Genomic DNA, 15325 nt, shown 5'->3' with positions numbered 1-15325 from the left:
TATTTTATGTTCATTCTCTCCACTCTCTCACCTTCTAGTCTCTTGAGCCCATTCTGGATGACTTTCACACCCACCTCTCCATTGAAACCATTCTCCAAGGTTTGGGATGACCTCCACATTTCCCAATCTAAAGATCCATTCTCAGTCTACACCATACTGATCTCTCATCAGCATATGAACCAGTTGGTCATTCTTTCTTGCCACTTTCTTCACTTAACTCCTATTATCACATTCTCCTGAATTTCTTCCACTTCTTAGGCTAGTCCTTCTGAGTCTCTTTGGTAGCATTTAGCTCCTAATGGTTAAGTACAGGAGTACTGCAGGTGTAGTCCTCAAATCTATTCTTTTCCGTATCAACACTAATTCTTTTTTTTAATATATATAAATTTATTTATTTATTTTTGGCTACGTTGGGTGTTCGTTGCTGCACACAGGCTTTCTCTAGTTGTGGCGAGCCGGGACTACTCTTCATTGCGGTGCGGGGGCTTCTCACTGTGGTGGCTTCTTTTGTTGTGGAGCACGGGCTCTAGGTGCACAGGCTTCAGTAGTTGTGGCACACGGGCTCAGTAGTTGCAGCTTGCGGGCTCTAGAGCACAGGCTCAGTAGTTGTGGCTCACAGGCTTAGTTGCTCCGCAGCATGTGGGATCTTCCCAGACCAGGGCTCGAACCCGTGTCCCCTGCATTGGCAGGCAGATTCTTAACCACTGCATCACCAGGGAAGTCCCCACACTAATTTTTTATGTAACTGAACACAGTTCTGGGATTCTAAATACCAACTATATGCTGATTATTCATACATTCATATCTCCGGCTCTGGACCCCCCTAAATTCCAGAATTTTATCTCTCTATTCAATGTTTATCTTTTATTCTATGTCACTTTGAACATATTCAAAACAGAACACTTGAGTTTATCTCCCCAAAGCAACTCTACCCTTCTTTGTTTCCCAACTCAATGAAAGGTATCCCTCTTCACCTAGATGCTCAGGCATATTACTTGAGTCACTTTTGATTTCTCTCTTTCTCTCAATTAGCAAATCCTATCAACTCTACCTCCAAATATATCCCAATTCAGACCACATCTCACCATCTAACACATTTTGACTCTCTTCCAAGCCTCTCGCCAGAAATACTGTAATAGCTTCCTAAACAGTCTCCCTGATACAGTCTACTATCATACTGCAGCCAGAGTGATCCATTTAAAATATAAATGGCTTTTCACACTCCTGTTCAAAACCCTTTCATGACTTTGCATAACTCTCAAAATAAATTCCAAAATACTTGCCACAGTGTACAGTACTACAGATAAACAATATCCTTTCCTACCATTTTTCCTCATCTCATCTTGCTCTTGCCACACTGCCCTTCTCCCTCATCTTCGAATATGTCAAGCCTATTCCTACTTCAGGATCTTTGCACTTGCTGCTCTTTCCAGCTACAGCAAGTTTTCCCTGAGTAATGCAAGCTTGATCCCTCGCTTCCTTTGGTCTCTGCCTAAAAGCCATTCCCTTGGAAAAGACTGCTGTATCTAAAGACATCTTCCTTTCTCTCTCTAACCACTTAATGGGTTTACTTCTCTTTATAGCACTTACCACCACCTGACACTATATTATATGCATGTTAGTTGTTTATTTATTTATTGTTTTAATTCTGCACCAGAAAGTCAGCTCTTAAAATAGAGATTGTTTTCCTCACCACTGAATTCCCAGCAATTAGAACAGTACCTGGCAAAGAGTAGGTCGTTGATAAATGAGTGAAAGAATGAGCAAATTTAGCCCGAAACACATGCTCTTTCTTGGCCCTATGCCTCAGCGCATGTTTTCCTTTACCTAAAATGCCCTTCCTCATCATTTTCTATGCAAGGTGGATGCCTATTTATTCTTTAAAATGCATCTCTGGTAGCATATTTCGCTGAAGCCTTCCCAGATAAGCCTCCCTGACTACACACACATACACATCACCAAGCAGAAAGAACTGCTCTCATCTCTCTCTGTTTCCAAGATAAATTGTTTCTACCTTTGGTCTAGCACCTACCCATGAAGATGTGTTTTTTGCTTATATCTTCTTTCCCTTGTCATACTACAAATTACTTAAGGCAGGAGTTGATTTACCTCTATGCCCAATGCCAAGCACATACTAGGAACCCAATTATGTCTAGAATATGTCAGACTGTTAGTGCTCACATGAGCTTTTACTATTTCCTCCTGTCTATGTTGTTATTTTTATTAGAAGCTGCTGTCAATTAATGTGATTACTCTACCTAAAAGTAGCTCATTTATTCTTTCTGCCTCACAGACAAAAGTGCCTGTAGATCCCAGGAATTAAACTCTAATAGAGTGTATATTTGTTCACCATTGACTGAGAACTAAGTGACACAAGCCCTCAATAATAGAAGTTACTCTGGATATTGGAATATATTACCACACCCTTTGCAAGATCCTAGTTAGTAGTCATCAGTGAAATAGTTTAAAGTAAGGTTAAATCAACAAAATGCCTTAACCTCTATCATATTGTCCCACTTTACAACACAGACTAAAAAGGTTCCATACTGTTGATGGGAAGAGCATCCTTTTCAAACAGCATCAAAATAGGGTAGACCAGAAAAATTCGTGTACAGCAAGATGTGATAGCTACTGGAAGATACAATTCTTATGCCAACGAAGCTATAAATTTCATGTTGATAAAACTGGCTTCTGCCATTAACTCCCTCTCCAAGACAATATAAAATGGAGCTTTATTTTATATCCAATATAGCCTTGTGTCATAAATGCATCCAATATAATAAACTAGTAATAATAAATGTTATATCTCTATTATGCTTTTTAGATTTTGCCAGTTAGCACACACACTATTTCAATTAGATTTCAAACAGCACTTTGATGGATACAAGGATGATTTTATGTACCTTATACAAGAGATGAGGATTTTGAGGCTCAAAGAGGTTAAAAAACTTGCCTAAGTTCATGAAATGAGTGAATGAAAGAAACATTGCAAATCAGTGTCCAAATTCTATATACTAAGAGTTAAAAGTCCTGGATTCAAAGATCCGGCCACTTCACACAGATATGGAGTTTTGAATAACTGTCTCAAGTTTGTTGGGACTGTTTCTTCAACTGTCAAATGAAAGTGTGTATTCAATTCCTAAAATTGTTGCTAGGACCTAAATATTACAATTCTACATTTGAGTCACGTATGCTCTATGCATAATATGATAATTGGTCCCTCCTTGTGAGAAGATTACAACACAGGCATTATGTTTGCTTCCTAATATCTGTGGTGTGAGGTTGACAACAAGGTTCATTAGAATCACTGAAACCTGGTCATACCAAAAAGTTTCAGGAGGTGAAGAGATCAATCTGAACAAAGCCTTCGATCAGTCTTAATGTCTGCCTTAGAAATATACTTCCATCTTTTGAGGAAGCTGGCTATTTTCAGCTCTGCAGAACCTGCTAAGGAGGCTCAGGTGGCTTGAAAAGTAGGACTGACACAGATCTGAAGTCACCGGACAGTCTCAGCTCCACCTGTTCTTTCATTTACTTTTCCTCTTGAATCTCTAGAGGGATTTGCTTCAGTCTCAAGCACTCACTGTAGTTCCAGCTCAACCAAGAACCACTTCCTCTCAATTCAAAAGGTGGGTTGACAAAGTACACCAATTTACAATTCCCAAGAGAGGGGAGGGGTTGTGTAGCATGCGATCAAAGGGAAATAGGGTTGAACATGAGACCATTCTCAGGTGTTTCTGTAGCACCTGAGTGCTGTATCTGTTTGATACAATAAAACCAAACACCCAAATACTAAGGCAGATGCTGCAAATTCCTTTGATGCCAGTCTACTGTGCAACAGCCTTAATCAAAAGATGATTGTTTCTTTTATTTTTAAACTTTTTATTTTATATTGGAGTATAGTTGATTAACAACATCATGTTAGTTTTAAGCGTAGAGCAAAGTAATTCAGTTATAGATATACATGTATCTATTCTTTTTCAAATTATTTTCCCATTCAGGTTGTTACATAATATTGAGCAGAGTTCCCTGTGCTATATAGTAGGTCTTTGTTGGTTATCCATTTTAAATATAGCAGCTCCCCAAGATGACTGTTTCTTAGTGATTTACTAACCTCTCCAGCTTAGGTGACCTCTCATTCTCAATACCTAATTGCCTCTGACAGGAATCCAAGCCTGGACACAGAGGTTTCTTTTCTAGTTAGCATGGTGCTGGATGTAAAAAAATCAGGGAATATTAGCCAAGCAAGGTTGCTTCTCCTACTATAAGTCAATACACGTTCTCAAATGAACATACAGATAATAAATACTTATATTACGCTTAGTAAGTGTCAGAAAGTATTCCAAGAGATTCAAATATATTAACTCATTTTGCTCCACACCACATCCCAATAAAGTAGGTGCTATTACCATTTTACAAATTAGAAAAGTGACGCCCTGAGGGGTTAAGAAACTTGTCCAAGGTCACATAATTGGTAAGTCTTAGAGTCAGGTCAAACCCAGGCAACCTGGCTCCACGGTCCATGCTTTCAGCTACAAATATAGATTCCCTCACACCCAGCTTCATGTTTCTGAACTTGATACATTTGTCTTAACAGTGATGAATTTCAAAAACACATAATTGAGTGACAAAATAAGATGCAGAGAGATAAGTACAGTTCAAGACCTCATCTATAAATTTTAGAAATACTCAAAACAATATCATATATGATAGATAGTAAATTAAGAAGATCAGTCTTCATGTCTGCCTTAGAAACGTACTTCCATCTTTTGAGGAAGCTGGCTATTTTCAGCTCTACACAACCTCTCATATGGATGGGAGGGACACACACCAAAGTCACTATAGTTGTTACCCCTGAGAAGGAAGGGATTCTGGAATAGAGCTGGGGATAGTTCTAAGTGATTTTAATTTTATCGGTACTGTTTGACTCCTTAATTTTAAGAAAATCTGAAATGTATATCGCATAATGTTAATAATTTGCTCATTTTGAGTCTTAGGTATATTAGTGTTTGTTATATTAATCTCTGGTCATTTCTGTATTTTAACCTTAAAAACAAACTACATATATTTTATCTCCTTTTCCTTCTTGTGCCCTCCCAATTCCAATTTCAGTTGAAAAAATAGAATCCAGAGTATTGCATCTTGGAAAACAAAATCATAATGATGATCCATCCAGTGCTAGTTAGCCTGATGTAAACTACAGCTAGAATATTTCCAGCTTGATGAAAACAAATTAACAATCAATCTACTCAACTAGAACTTGAACAGAGCACATGTAAACAATCACAGCAGCAAATAGTAATTATCAGAGAAGATAACCTAAAAAAATATTGGGAAGAGTTTATCTCTACTACAAACATAGCAGTCCCTTCTAGAATAATGACACACTATACCTAGACACTAGACATCATTGATGCCTTAATTAGGATAAGTTGTGCTCAGTTATTATCTCCCTTATCTAAGTATGAGTTACATTAGAACAGGGTTCATGCAGACCCATTGCTTGGCACATAGTGTGGGTCTCATTAAATGCTGGATGAACAGACATATAAATGAAGTGATGTTCCATAATATCTTTGGTTTAAAAATCCAAAAATATTCAAGTCTTCAAGCAATAGGGTAGTAAGTGAGACTGAACATTAAAATTCTTGTAACTGGATAGATAGCACTTTAGGGGGATGTTAATGATTTGTATTCCCTAAGGTAAAAATTAGAATTTACCCTTGTTATAGAAACATACTACCTTGTTTTCAGACAGACTACCTTGTCAAGCCTTTCTAAACATACAAATATGTCAATTTCCTAGTCTCTGTCGCTGTAAAACTGCTCCAACCATTGAAGCAGATGCTTCTATCTGAAATGTTATGTATTTTTTTCAGTAATTTAAATTGGGTATATTTTGAACAGAACCAAGTTCATGCAGAGTTAAAGAATTCTCCCCTGCATTTAGTCTGCCCTATTTGAAAATCATTGTTCATTCTTAGAGGAGCTGTCTTGTTTGTCCCAAGAGTTTGTAAGATGAGATCATGCAGGACTGATGCTCTTTGAAATCTACTTTGAAAGATAGATGATAGAAAGGTGTAAGGCTACCTGGGCTGACATCTGGTACACCTCATCTGGTACTATTTAAAATGGAATAACCTAAACATTTGGAAATGTGCTGATAACTACCATGATTGCTTTTTCTGGACCAGAAGTGGCCAGACCATGTCCTGTGCTGTGAGTGAGTGTTTCTCCTAAAGCACATGGATGCTTCACTCTCAGTCATCCTGCAATAAGAAAATCAATGAGCCTTGGAAGGGGAATGATAATTATCTTATTGTTTCTCTGGAACCTGGAGGAGTAGTTCCTAAATGCTGGGGGAAACAAAGAATATCCATTATGCAGAGATAGCCTAGGAGTTACATAGAGATGACCAGGAGGCTCTCCTAAAGAAGGACATGACCCATGGACTTTAGGAGCAGTGATAGTTAATGTCTGTCTTTAGATTTCCATTCTCTGAGCTGCTTTCCTCAAGTATTCAGTAAATTATTCGGAAGACCCACAGTCTGGTTTTCTTTAAAATTGAAAAGAGGGGAGTAACAAAGCTCCCGCATCTCAGTGTTTCAGAGTGAAGAATATTGGCAGACATGTGGAATAACACCAGGACATGTTTGTGGAACGTGGCAATACCCCTCAGTACTTCCTAGAAATTACCTGGTGAGAGAAACACAACAAAGAATGGAAAAACAGCAATCTACTGAATGAGCCTAGCTGCCAGGACTTGAAAATAAATTAAAAGGATTTTACTTAGTCCTGAGGAGGTCAGGAATTTTTTCAGTCACACTGATTCTACGGTATTAAAATGTAATGTGACTCTTGGTTGCTTCCTGTTTTGATCTTCTAAATAATCTACCAACACAACAGAGAGTTAAAACTCGAGCAACATGAACTCCTAAGAATAAGGTTCATGCTATTATGTTTAATTCCAAAAATTCAGTCATCAAAAGTCACTTAAAAGAATATCATCCAATAAGAAAAGATCATTTACTTTGCTTATAAAAAGAGAAATGTAAAGTAAAGCTAAACCAAACTAAGATACAATTTCACCTGTCAAATTGGTGAGATTTGAAAGTTTGGTAATGCCTGGTGTTGCCAATGGTGTAGGTGCATGCAGACTTTCGAGTATAGTGACGAGTAATGGAAATGGCAGGGGTCAGCACACCACGGCCTGTGAGTGAAATCCAGCCTGATGCCTGTTTTTGTACTGCCCATGAACTAAAATCAGTTTTTACATTTTTAAATAGTTGAAAAAAATCAAAATAATTATATTGTGTGTCATGTAAAAATTATATAAAATTCAAATTCCATGTCCTTAAATAAAATGTTATTGGAACTAAAAGAAAAAAAAAGAATATCATCCAAATTACCTGTTAGAGCCAAATTACTCTGCAATTCCATTTTCTATGGATGAAATAAAATCCAGAATTTTATGGATGAAATAAAATCCAGAATTTTCCTTAATGCTGTGATTATGATAATTATTAGTTTTAAGAAAATTAACTGGAATCTTCACAAATGAAATTGGCTAGATACAGACTCCTATAGCTTCTTACCAGAATAAAGGCCTGTCTTAAACAATAAAGGAAAGTTAAGCATACAGATCAAAATTTTAGACATATCCTAAGATTTAGTATGGTGCACATTTTTTTACCTTAAATTAAGAGAAAGACTAAGATGGAATAAATCACACACTAACAGCATGCATTTGGTATTTTATAACACCAGGAGGGATGAAAGGCAAGAAAAAGAGGAGCAGGAAATACTAAATACCAAGTGCTCAGGCTTTCACAGGCTAAGAACCTTACAAATATTAATGCATTTAACCTTCAGAACAACCCTATAAACTCAGAACTATTGTTAAGCCCCTTTTTACATATGAGACACAGGGAACTAGCCCACAGTCACACAGAGCCAGGAAAATATTATATGGTGGTCAAAAGTGTAAGTTACTGGAGAATATATGGATATATCAACACCCTTAAAAATAGTTATGCCTTTGAAAGTTACACACTGTAAGAATAAGTTTTTGCTCCCACTTTCCTCATTTACTTTTGGTCCACAAAAGAGGCTCTTTTGCCTTTTCCAACAAATGGGAAGAGAGTTCTGTGCCCTTCCATCCACCCTTTCACTCCTTTCCAAGGAAGAGGAAAAACTTATCTGACTGGTGAGACTGGGGAGAAAAAAATGGGGCCAATGAAGCTTAGCCTGCTGTGGTCTCTCTCTGTCTCTGTGGAGCTGCCTACTCACAGGCTGGACACATTCTTAGCTTCTGGGTAGGCAAAAATAGCTCTGGTCCCAGACCTGTCTTTAGAGGTAAATATGGAATGCAAATCTCTCTGCTCTGCTACTGGGGTTCAGCAGGGGTAAAGGTGGATTTCTTGGCAGGTGGGCCTGCTCTATAGATCCAAACTTCCCTCTAGTGGTTTGCAATACATCAAGATTTAGTTTGGTGTTAAATTCAATTTTGACCATTCTCTAATCCAATAGTCCAGCAATCCAGTAAGAAAGCAGATACATTAATAGCTATCTGTTTCACAACTTTATTTTCTCAATTGTTTTGAACTCAGGATTAAGGTAGAAGGTAGAAGGAAGGAGGGGAAAGAAAGTTATCACTGATTACCATCCCCTACGCCCACCACACACAAAGATCGCTACACAAAGATATTCGTCAAAAATTTTTTAAAACAAAATTTAAAGGCTTAGAAAAATGGATGTGATCCAAAAGTAGGCAGATGACAATTATAGCATAGATATGTGAGGTCATTCTATAATTTAAAGTCATATTTAGAAGAATTTTTTGCAAAACGACATATCTGTTAGTGTTTTTTAATATATATGAGTTTTAAAAAAAGAAAATACAAATGGTTCACAATTTCGCACCCAGCTATATCCTGCTTTATATATATAAAGTCAATATGTACAAATCATTAGAAACAATGTAGAAATGCACAAAGCTAAAAAGAACCCTCCTTTTCCACTGTCCCCAAAATATCTCTCTCCTACTAAGCACTATTAACAACTTCTTGTAATTCCTCTTAGAAAAAAGTATTTTCCAAATATTTCAATATGAGTATCTCTTTCCATATTTAGAATAACTGTTTAAGCACATAGGAAAAGAAACAAAGCATATAACTTTCATGTGATAACTTTTGTTTTTAAAATTCACACACCAAGAATAAAAGGGATTATATTGAGGTTATGGTTTTATAAGTGATTTTCTTATTCTACAGAGATTTTACATTTTCAAAGTTTCCTGCTATGAGCAGAAAACTGCATAATCTAAAATATATATCACTAGTTTTTTAAATTAAAAAGGGAACACATTTTCATTAAAATTCAAATAATATAGAAATATGTTAAGCAGAAAGCAAGTCTCTGCCATCAAACTCCCTAAAGGTAACTGCCATTAACAATTTTGAACGCATTTAACCAAAGACACAGAGATACACACATACACACACACACTTGCATAAGTGTACAGATATTTTAAATAGATATAGATACATTTATAAATTTAAAATTTTTCAGGAGAAAATAAACTTACATAGACATATAAATCTTCACCTGGATAAGGCTTGGTTCCCTAATCTGTATTATATAACTATAAAGAAAAATGTTATCCTGCCTAACTTGTAGTGAAGTTTGGAAGCCAAAGGCCAAAAGTAGTGACAGATAGTCTTTACTTTCCATACTGTGGCAGTTTAAGAAAATGCACCACCAATCTTTCACTCTGTTTCTCACCATTTCCAGGCCATCCCCTTGTACCAGGCTGGCACAGAACATTACTGCCTGGAATTCCTGTTCTCAATTAATCTGGCTCCTGTCTTTGGGTGGCTGGAACCACAGGCACATTCACTATCCCTAGTCCATGAGCTACTTACAGAGTGCTAAAATGGGCTGGGGTAAGTGGTTCATCACTGTCATTTTGAGAATGGCTTCATAAAGACTTTATCTATGCTACCTACCCACAAGTCCCTCAGTGCCAAGGTCAGACACTGAGCCAACATGGTGATTCACTGATTCTCAAGTTCTTCCAAGTTAAGCAAATAATTAGTGCCTTAGAGAATGATCCAGCTAGCAACAACCCCCCTGCCCTCAAAAAAAGAGATTCATTTTGTGCCACTAAGTTTTATTTAAAGATCATGCAATTGAATCCCAGCTGGCTTCATTGAAGCAGCAACGTGGGCAATCAGTGACACCAACTGCAATGCTATCGTTTCTATAAACAGTAATGAGTGGAGAGGGTAGGACGGTACTAGAAGCTTATGTATAAACAAGAAAGATCATTTCAGCAAGAGAGATTGTCTTGGCAGATTCACAGTATCTTTCTGATCTTCACCCTAGGAAATGCAAATACCCTGCAACACTTACTGGCATTAGAAATAATATTCGGACATGGCATTCATAACATTGTGCAATGAAAATAACACAGCATAAAGGTAACAATTTCATACACTAAATTGTACAAAGGAAAGCTTCATTGTTTCAAGATATTCCATGGAAATTGAGAGAACAGATCTAAAAGTGCTCCCTGGATGTCTCTTTCTAACTCCAATACCAGAGAATAAAACTTGCACCTTTCTTAGAAGCTGATGTGTTATATCTGGCTGTGAACAAATGCACTTAGGTTGAAGGAGGGTCAGAGGAGAGGTATAACAGATAACTAAGCAGGATATCTGAGCATGAGCAATGCTGGGTAGGCTTTAATGAGTTGTAGACTAATTCTTTGTAAAACATTTCTTCTTTATATCTATGTCTTATTCAAACACATTCTTCTGGTAAAATATACAGAGATACTATTCCTTTTCATGAGAGCCCCCACCTGCCTCACCCAGCACTACCTTTTGAATTCCTAAATGCTTTTTCAAGCTCAGGGAGATAAACACAAATTCCAGGCAGAATTAATTATTCCTTTTTTGAGATGATTCTTACCATAGACCATTAACTCAGGTAAGAGATTGTTGAACTGAAATAAATGGAGGCTCCCAGGTACTCCACTTTTGGCATGTATTATATCCTGCCTAGTATGGTATCTCTTGCTTGTCCATATCTCTCCCTGCTGGGCCTCCTGTGTCTAACACAGAGCCTAGCAACAATTGGTCCACAAAGAGTGTTTGTTAAATTGAAAAATGGCAACCCCTGAAGCCAGAGACAGGTTTCTTTAACTTTCTATCCTAAGATGGATAAAGTCAGGAAGAAGGTAGGGGTGCCAGCTGTGGAGGGCTATTTGGCATGACACACATACCCTAGGCTTCTGGAAAAGTCTGCCTTCCCTCCTCTCTTTTGCTTTACTTAACCCAGAGCCAAGCAAATGGATTGCTGGTCCATGACCCAGATGGAGCATTCAGCCCAATCCATTCACCATAAACTACTGCCCTGGTTTTCTTCACATGCACACAGCTCTTAGTATATAAGCTAAGAGAAAAACAATTTTATTTGCGCTTTCTTTTGTCTGGCAGAACTGCAGCAGAGATGACAGTTGCCACACTTGCACTGTTTTTCATGTAATATAGCTAGCTCTTTCTTTCCAGGAACTTGGGGGTATCAAAAGGTAGTTTCTACATTGCAGGGTAAGTAGAAAGGAGCACCTGAGTCCTTAAGGGTCTTTCAGTTAAACTACCACTTTGAAAGAATAATCTCAAATATCAGTGGAGCTTCATTATATCTTTGGGGGAATGATAAATCCCATTTAAGAAGCAATGTACCCACTAGTTTCAGGACAGGCACTAACTTACTTGATGACAAAAACGCATACTTTGGTATGCTAAACTAATTATTCAAAGATTAGGAAAGGAAACCAATACATCAATTCATTATATACTACAGATGATATCATAGAGAAATTAAAGTGTTTGACTAGAAAGAACCTTAAACAGAGCCCAATAATCTTCCATTAAATTTTATTATGTTAAACTATACTGCCTTACTATATCAATCAGGATAGGCTAGATAACAAATAACCTTAAAAAATCTAAGTTACTTACAAAAAGAAGTTTTAACTTCTCATGTGTGCTAAATGCCCATCATGGGTCACACAGTAAAGCCCTATTACTACAGATACTCAGGGACACAGACAGATGGAGTAACCACTACCTTGAACATCATCAGAAGGTCACAGCAGAAGCTGAAGTGTGTTCTGGCTATTAAACCTTCCCCATGGAAGTGAGGCGTGTCACTTCTGCTCATGTTTGATTTGCTAATGCAAGTCATATGGCCATACGTAAGTTCAAGAGAATTCGAGAATGCCATCCTGCAACATGCCCAAGAGGAGAACCCAAAATACTGAGTGAACAGTAGTAATGCCTACACATTAGCACATAGTAGGCACTTAGCAAATTGCTTTTGTTAAGTACTGCAAGACAAATGAACTAATAGTAAGCACTAACTTTTTGAATTTTCTGACATTAACACTGAAAATGTTACATAAAACAACAAAACTCCTTTTGAAAATGAAAGCTAAAAGGAAGTGATGATCATTTTGTATATTTTATGATTCTTATTCGTTTTAGCCATTGAAGCACTACTGAAATAGTGAAGAATATTAGGCTTATGACATAAAATCCCGCTCAAAAGGAACCTTCATTTTCACAACTTGTGACTATACCATTTTACAAGAATTCCCCTAGAGTGATAGTTCCCTAAAATAACCAACCACCCCACTAAATAACAACGCGTACATAAAGCGCAACAGTTTTCATAGGATCACATGTTAAATCTAGGACCCAGTAAGAAATAGGGAACAGGCTAGAGCTATCATTATTTCCACTTTTTTTTCAGATGAAAATACTGAGTTTGAAAGATTGTTAGTAATTTTATTGAGACTGCTTTATAGCTAGGTCTTCTGATTCTAAGTCCCATGACTTTGCAACAACCTATGCTTCTCCCTCACACATACTACCACTTCTGTTTGGATCTGTTACTAGTTGAGAGACTGACTCTGTATGTAAATTAACATGTTATCTATTTTTACAAGAGGTCGTTATCACACACCATGCATACTTTAAAATTTTTCACATCTAGGAAACATATATCCAAGTTATAATCTATTCATGTTTTACTTAATGTAGACAAGGAAAAACAAATAATATTAACATACATCTCTGCCGGCTTCCTGAAATACATATTTTCAAAACATAAAACTTCAACATCAAGCATGTTAGTTTAGAATATAGTTATTTGATATATTTCAGCCCTTACAAATATGCTGGCAAAAGATAATGTCTAAATAATCTGAATTGAACAAAAGCAGAAATATGAGATCTCATTGCTGATTTCATTTCAAAAGTGTATATTCTCATATTTCACATGTAGTTAAATTATCTAATTAGTTCTTTTACAATGGTTTTATTTTTCATTTAGAGTGGTAAGTAAGCAGAAAGTCGAAGTTTTAGAAAGGATGAATGAAACCTATATATATTCCAATCTTTCCAAATATAATCTTCATAGCTCCCGCACAGACTGAAAATAGGTACTTAACCAAATGAATCAGATCCCCCAGAATAACATATGAAGTCTTAAACCTGAAGCCTATTATAATATTGTTAAATTTTTGAACATTAAAGTTATTTGGAATTTATGCACCAAAAAATTATTTTACAAAGAGACATTTGTTTACACATAATAAGGGTGCCTTTCCTCTCTCCTCACACCCCACCCCCATTTTGTAAACAGAAACCCAAAGACACAAGAACTGGATTAGCACTCGCAAGATTACTGGACAAAACCACTTTAAAGAGAACTTACACCTGAAAAAAGAGAGAGATGGACAATCGAAAGTGTGGTGAAACAGCTCGCCTCATCCGCAAGGCTTCAGCAGAGAAGTATCACACTTACTTGGTTGTACTTTTTTTTTTAATTAAAAATTTTAATCGTTTTTCTCAATATCGCAGGTCATGAAAAGGGTCTGATTTTCTTTCTTTCCCTCCCTGAGCTTTTCCTGAGGGACCTAGTCGGTTAAACCCAGGCCTAATTGGGACTCTTCTGTTTCAGCATCAGTTCAGAAATTTCTTGATCTCCAGGGCAAAATGCACTCACTGACGATGACCAGATGTCTACTTTCCAGACAAAGCAAGAAAAATAAAAGATACCTGCCTGGCCAGCCACCTGTTTAAAAGTCCCCTCTCCTGTCGAACGCACGAGCAACTTCTCAAGAGAAGACTTTGAGCAACTCCAAGTCGCACGCCGCCCTCGCAGGTCACAAGGAGACAGCCGCGAGGAAGTGCGAAAGCAGGTCACTGTAAGCACCCCTCGGAAAGAGACCCGCGGGTTCCAGCTCAGGCGCTAGGCGACAGCGAAAGCGTTCTATAAAACACGGATGACTTCAGGGATTTAAAAGAGAAAAAAAAAAAAAAATCCAAAGACAGAACCGGCGACGGGGCCATTATCTCGCCCCAGTAAGGGAACGCCTTCCTTCCATCACTTACAGCGCTGATTAAGGGCGGGGGGTTGGGGTGGGCAGAGAGGGGATGAGGAGGAGGGAAGGGGGGTGGGCATCTGCAGGTTTAGGGCTAAGGAAGGAACATTTTCTCACCACTTAGGCTGTTGCTGGACCTCAGGCTCCTTCCACAGAGACACTGCAGCATATGCACTCCTTTCTTCAAAGAAAGCTCAAGGATCTTCATGGAGAAGCGCGTGTGTGGGGATGGTCAACCCCCCGCCCACCTCCGCTAATTGTCCAACCAAAAGGCGGCCTGTCTTGGGAAGCCGGATCCCGAATCCATAGTCCGTGCGTCCCGGGCGGAGAGCGGTTCGCACCTTGGGGGGGCCGGAGCCGGGGCCAGGGCCGGGGCCAGGGCAGGAGCACAGCGGACGCGGGGCCGGGGCCGGGCGGGGAGTAGGAACGGCCGCCCGGCTGGGGACAGCCCCTGGGGGAGCGGGAGGCGCGGCCACACCCCAGCGGGCTCAACAGTGACACTTTGGGACTTCCCGAAGGAGGCGGCGGGGCTGCGGGCTGGGGGGTGAGCGCACCGGCTGCGCGGAGGACGTCACCGTGGGTTGCTGCCCCTTTCCAGGTGAGGGCGCAGGGAAGGAAGAGGGCGGGGTCCCCGGAGTCCCTGGCCTTCTGGCCTGGGGGCTCGGGACACCCCCTCAGTTTCTATTCTCCACGTCGGGCGGTGAGCCCTGGCCGCCCGCCCGCCTCTGTGCCCCCGCCGTGCGGGGCTGCGGGGCGCGGAGAGGGGCTCCCGGGCCGGAAGGCAGCGCTCCCGCGGGCTGCGCGCGGGCCGAGGGCGACTTGGGCGTGGGAATCCGGCGGAAAGGAAGCGCCCGCAGGAAGGGCTGGACC

General features: G+C 39.1%; 1 protein-coding gene across 1 annotated transcript in view; it reads right to left on the bottom strand.

Annotated features, from left to right (window-relative positions):
• The window catches only part of FGF12 (fibroblast growth factor 12), a gene marked incomplete at both ends in the record, with an annotated part of 355334 nt that extends 340671 nt beyond the window's left edge, over positions 1-14663 (bottom strand). Inside the window, one exon of the mRNA XM_079705462.1 lies at positions 14573-14663. Within this exon, the coding sequence (XP_079561588.1) occupies positions 14573-14663 (91 nt within the window). The remainder of the gene's footprint in view (positions 1-14572) is intronic.
• Positions 14664-15325: the final 662 nt, after the last annotated feature.

This window comes from Hyperoodon ampullatus, assembly GCF_949752795.1.
Source record: "Hyperoodon ampullatus genome assembly, chromosome: 5".
Lineage (NCBI taxonomy): Eukaryota > Metazoa > Chordata > Mammalia > Artiodactyla > Ziphiidae > Hyperoodon > Hyperoodon ampullatus.
Note: the sequence above shows the minus strand (reverse complement) of the source record. Positions and strands in the feature narration are given on the sequence as shown.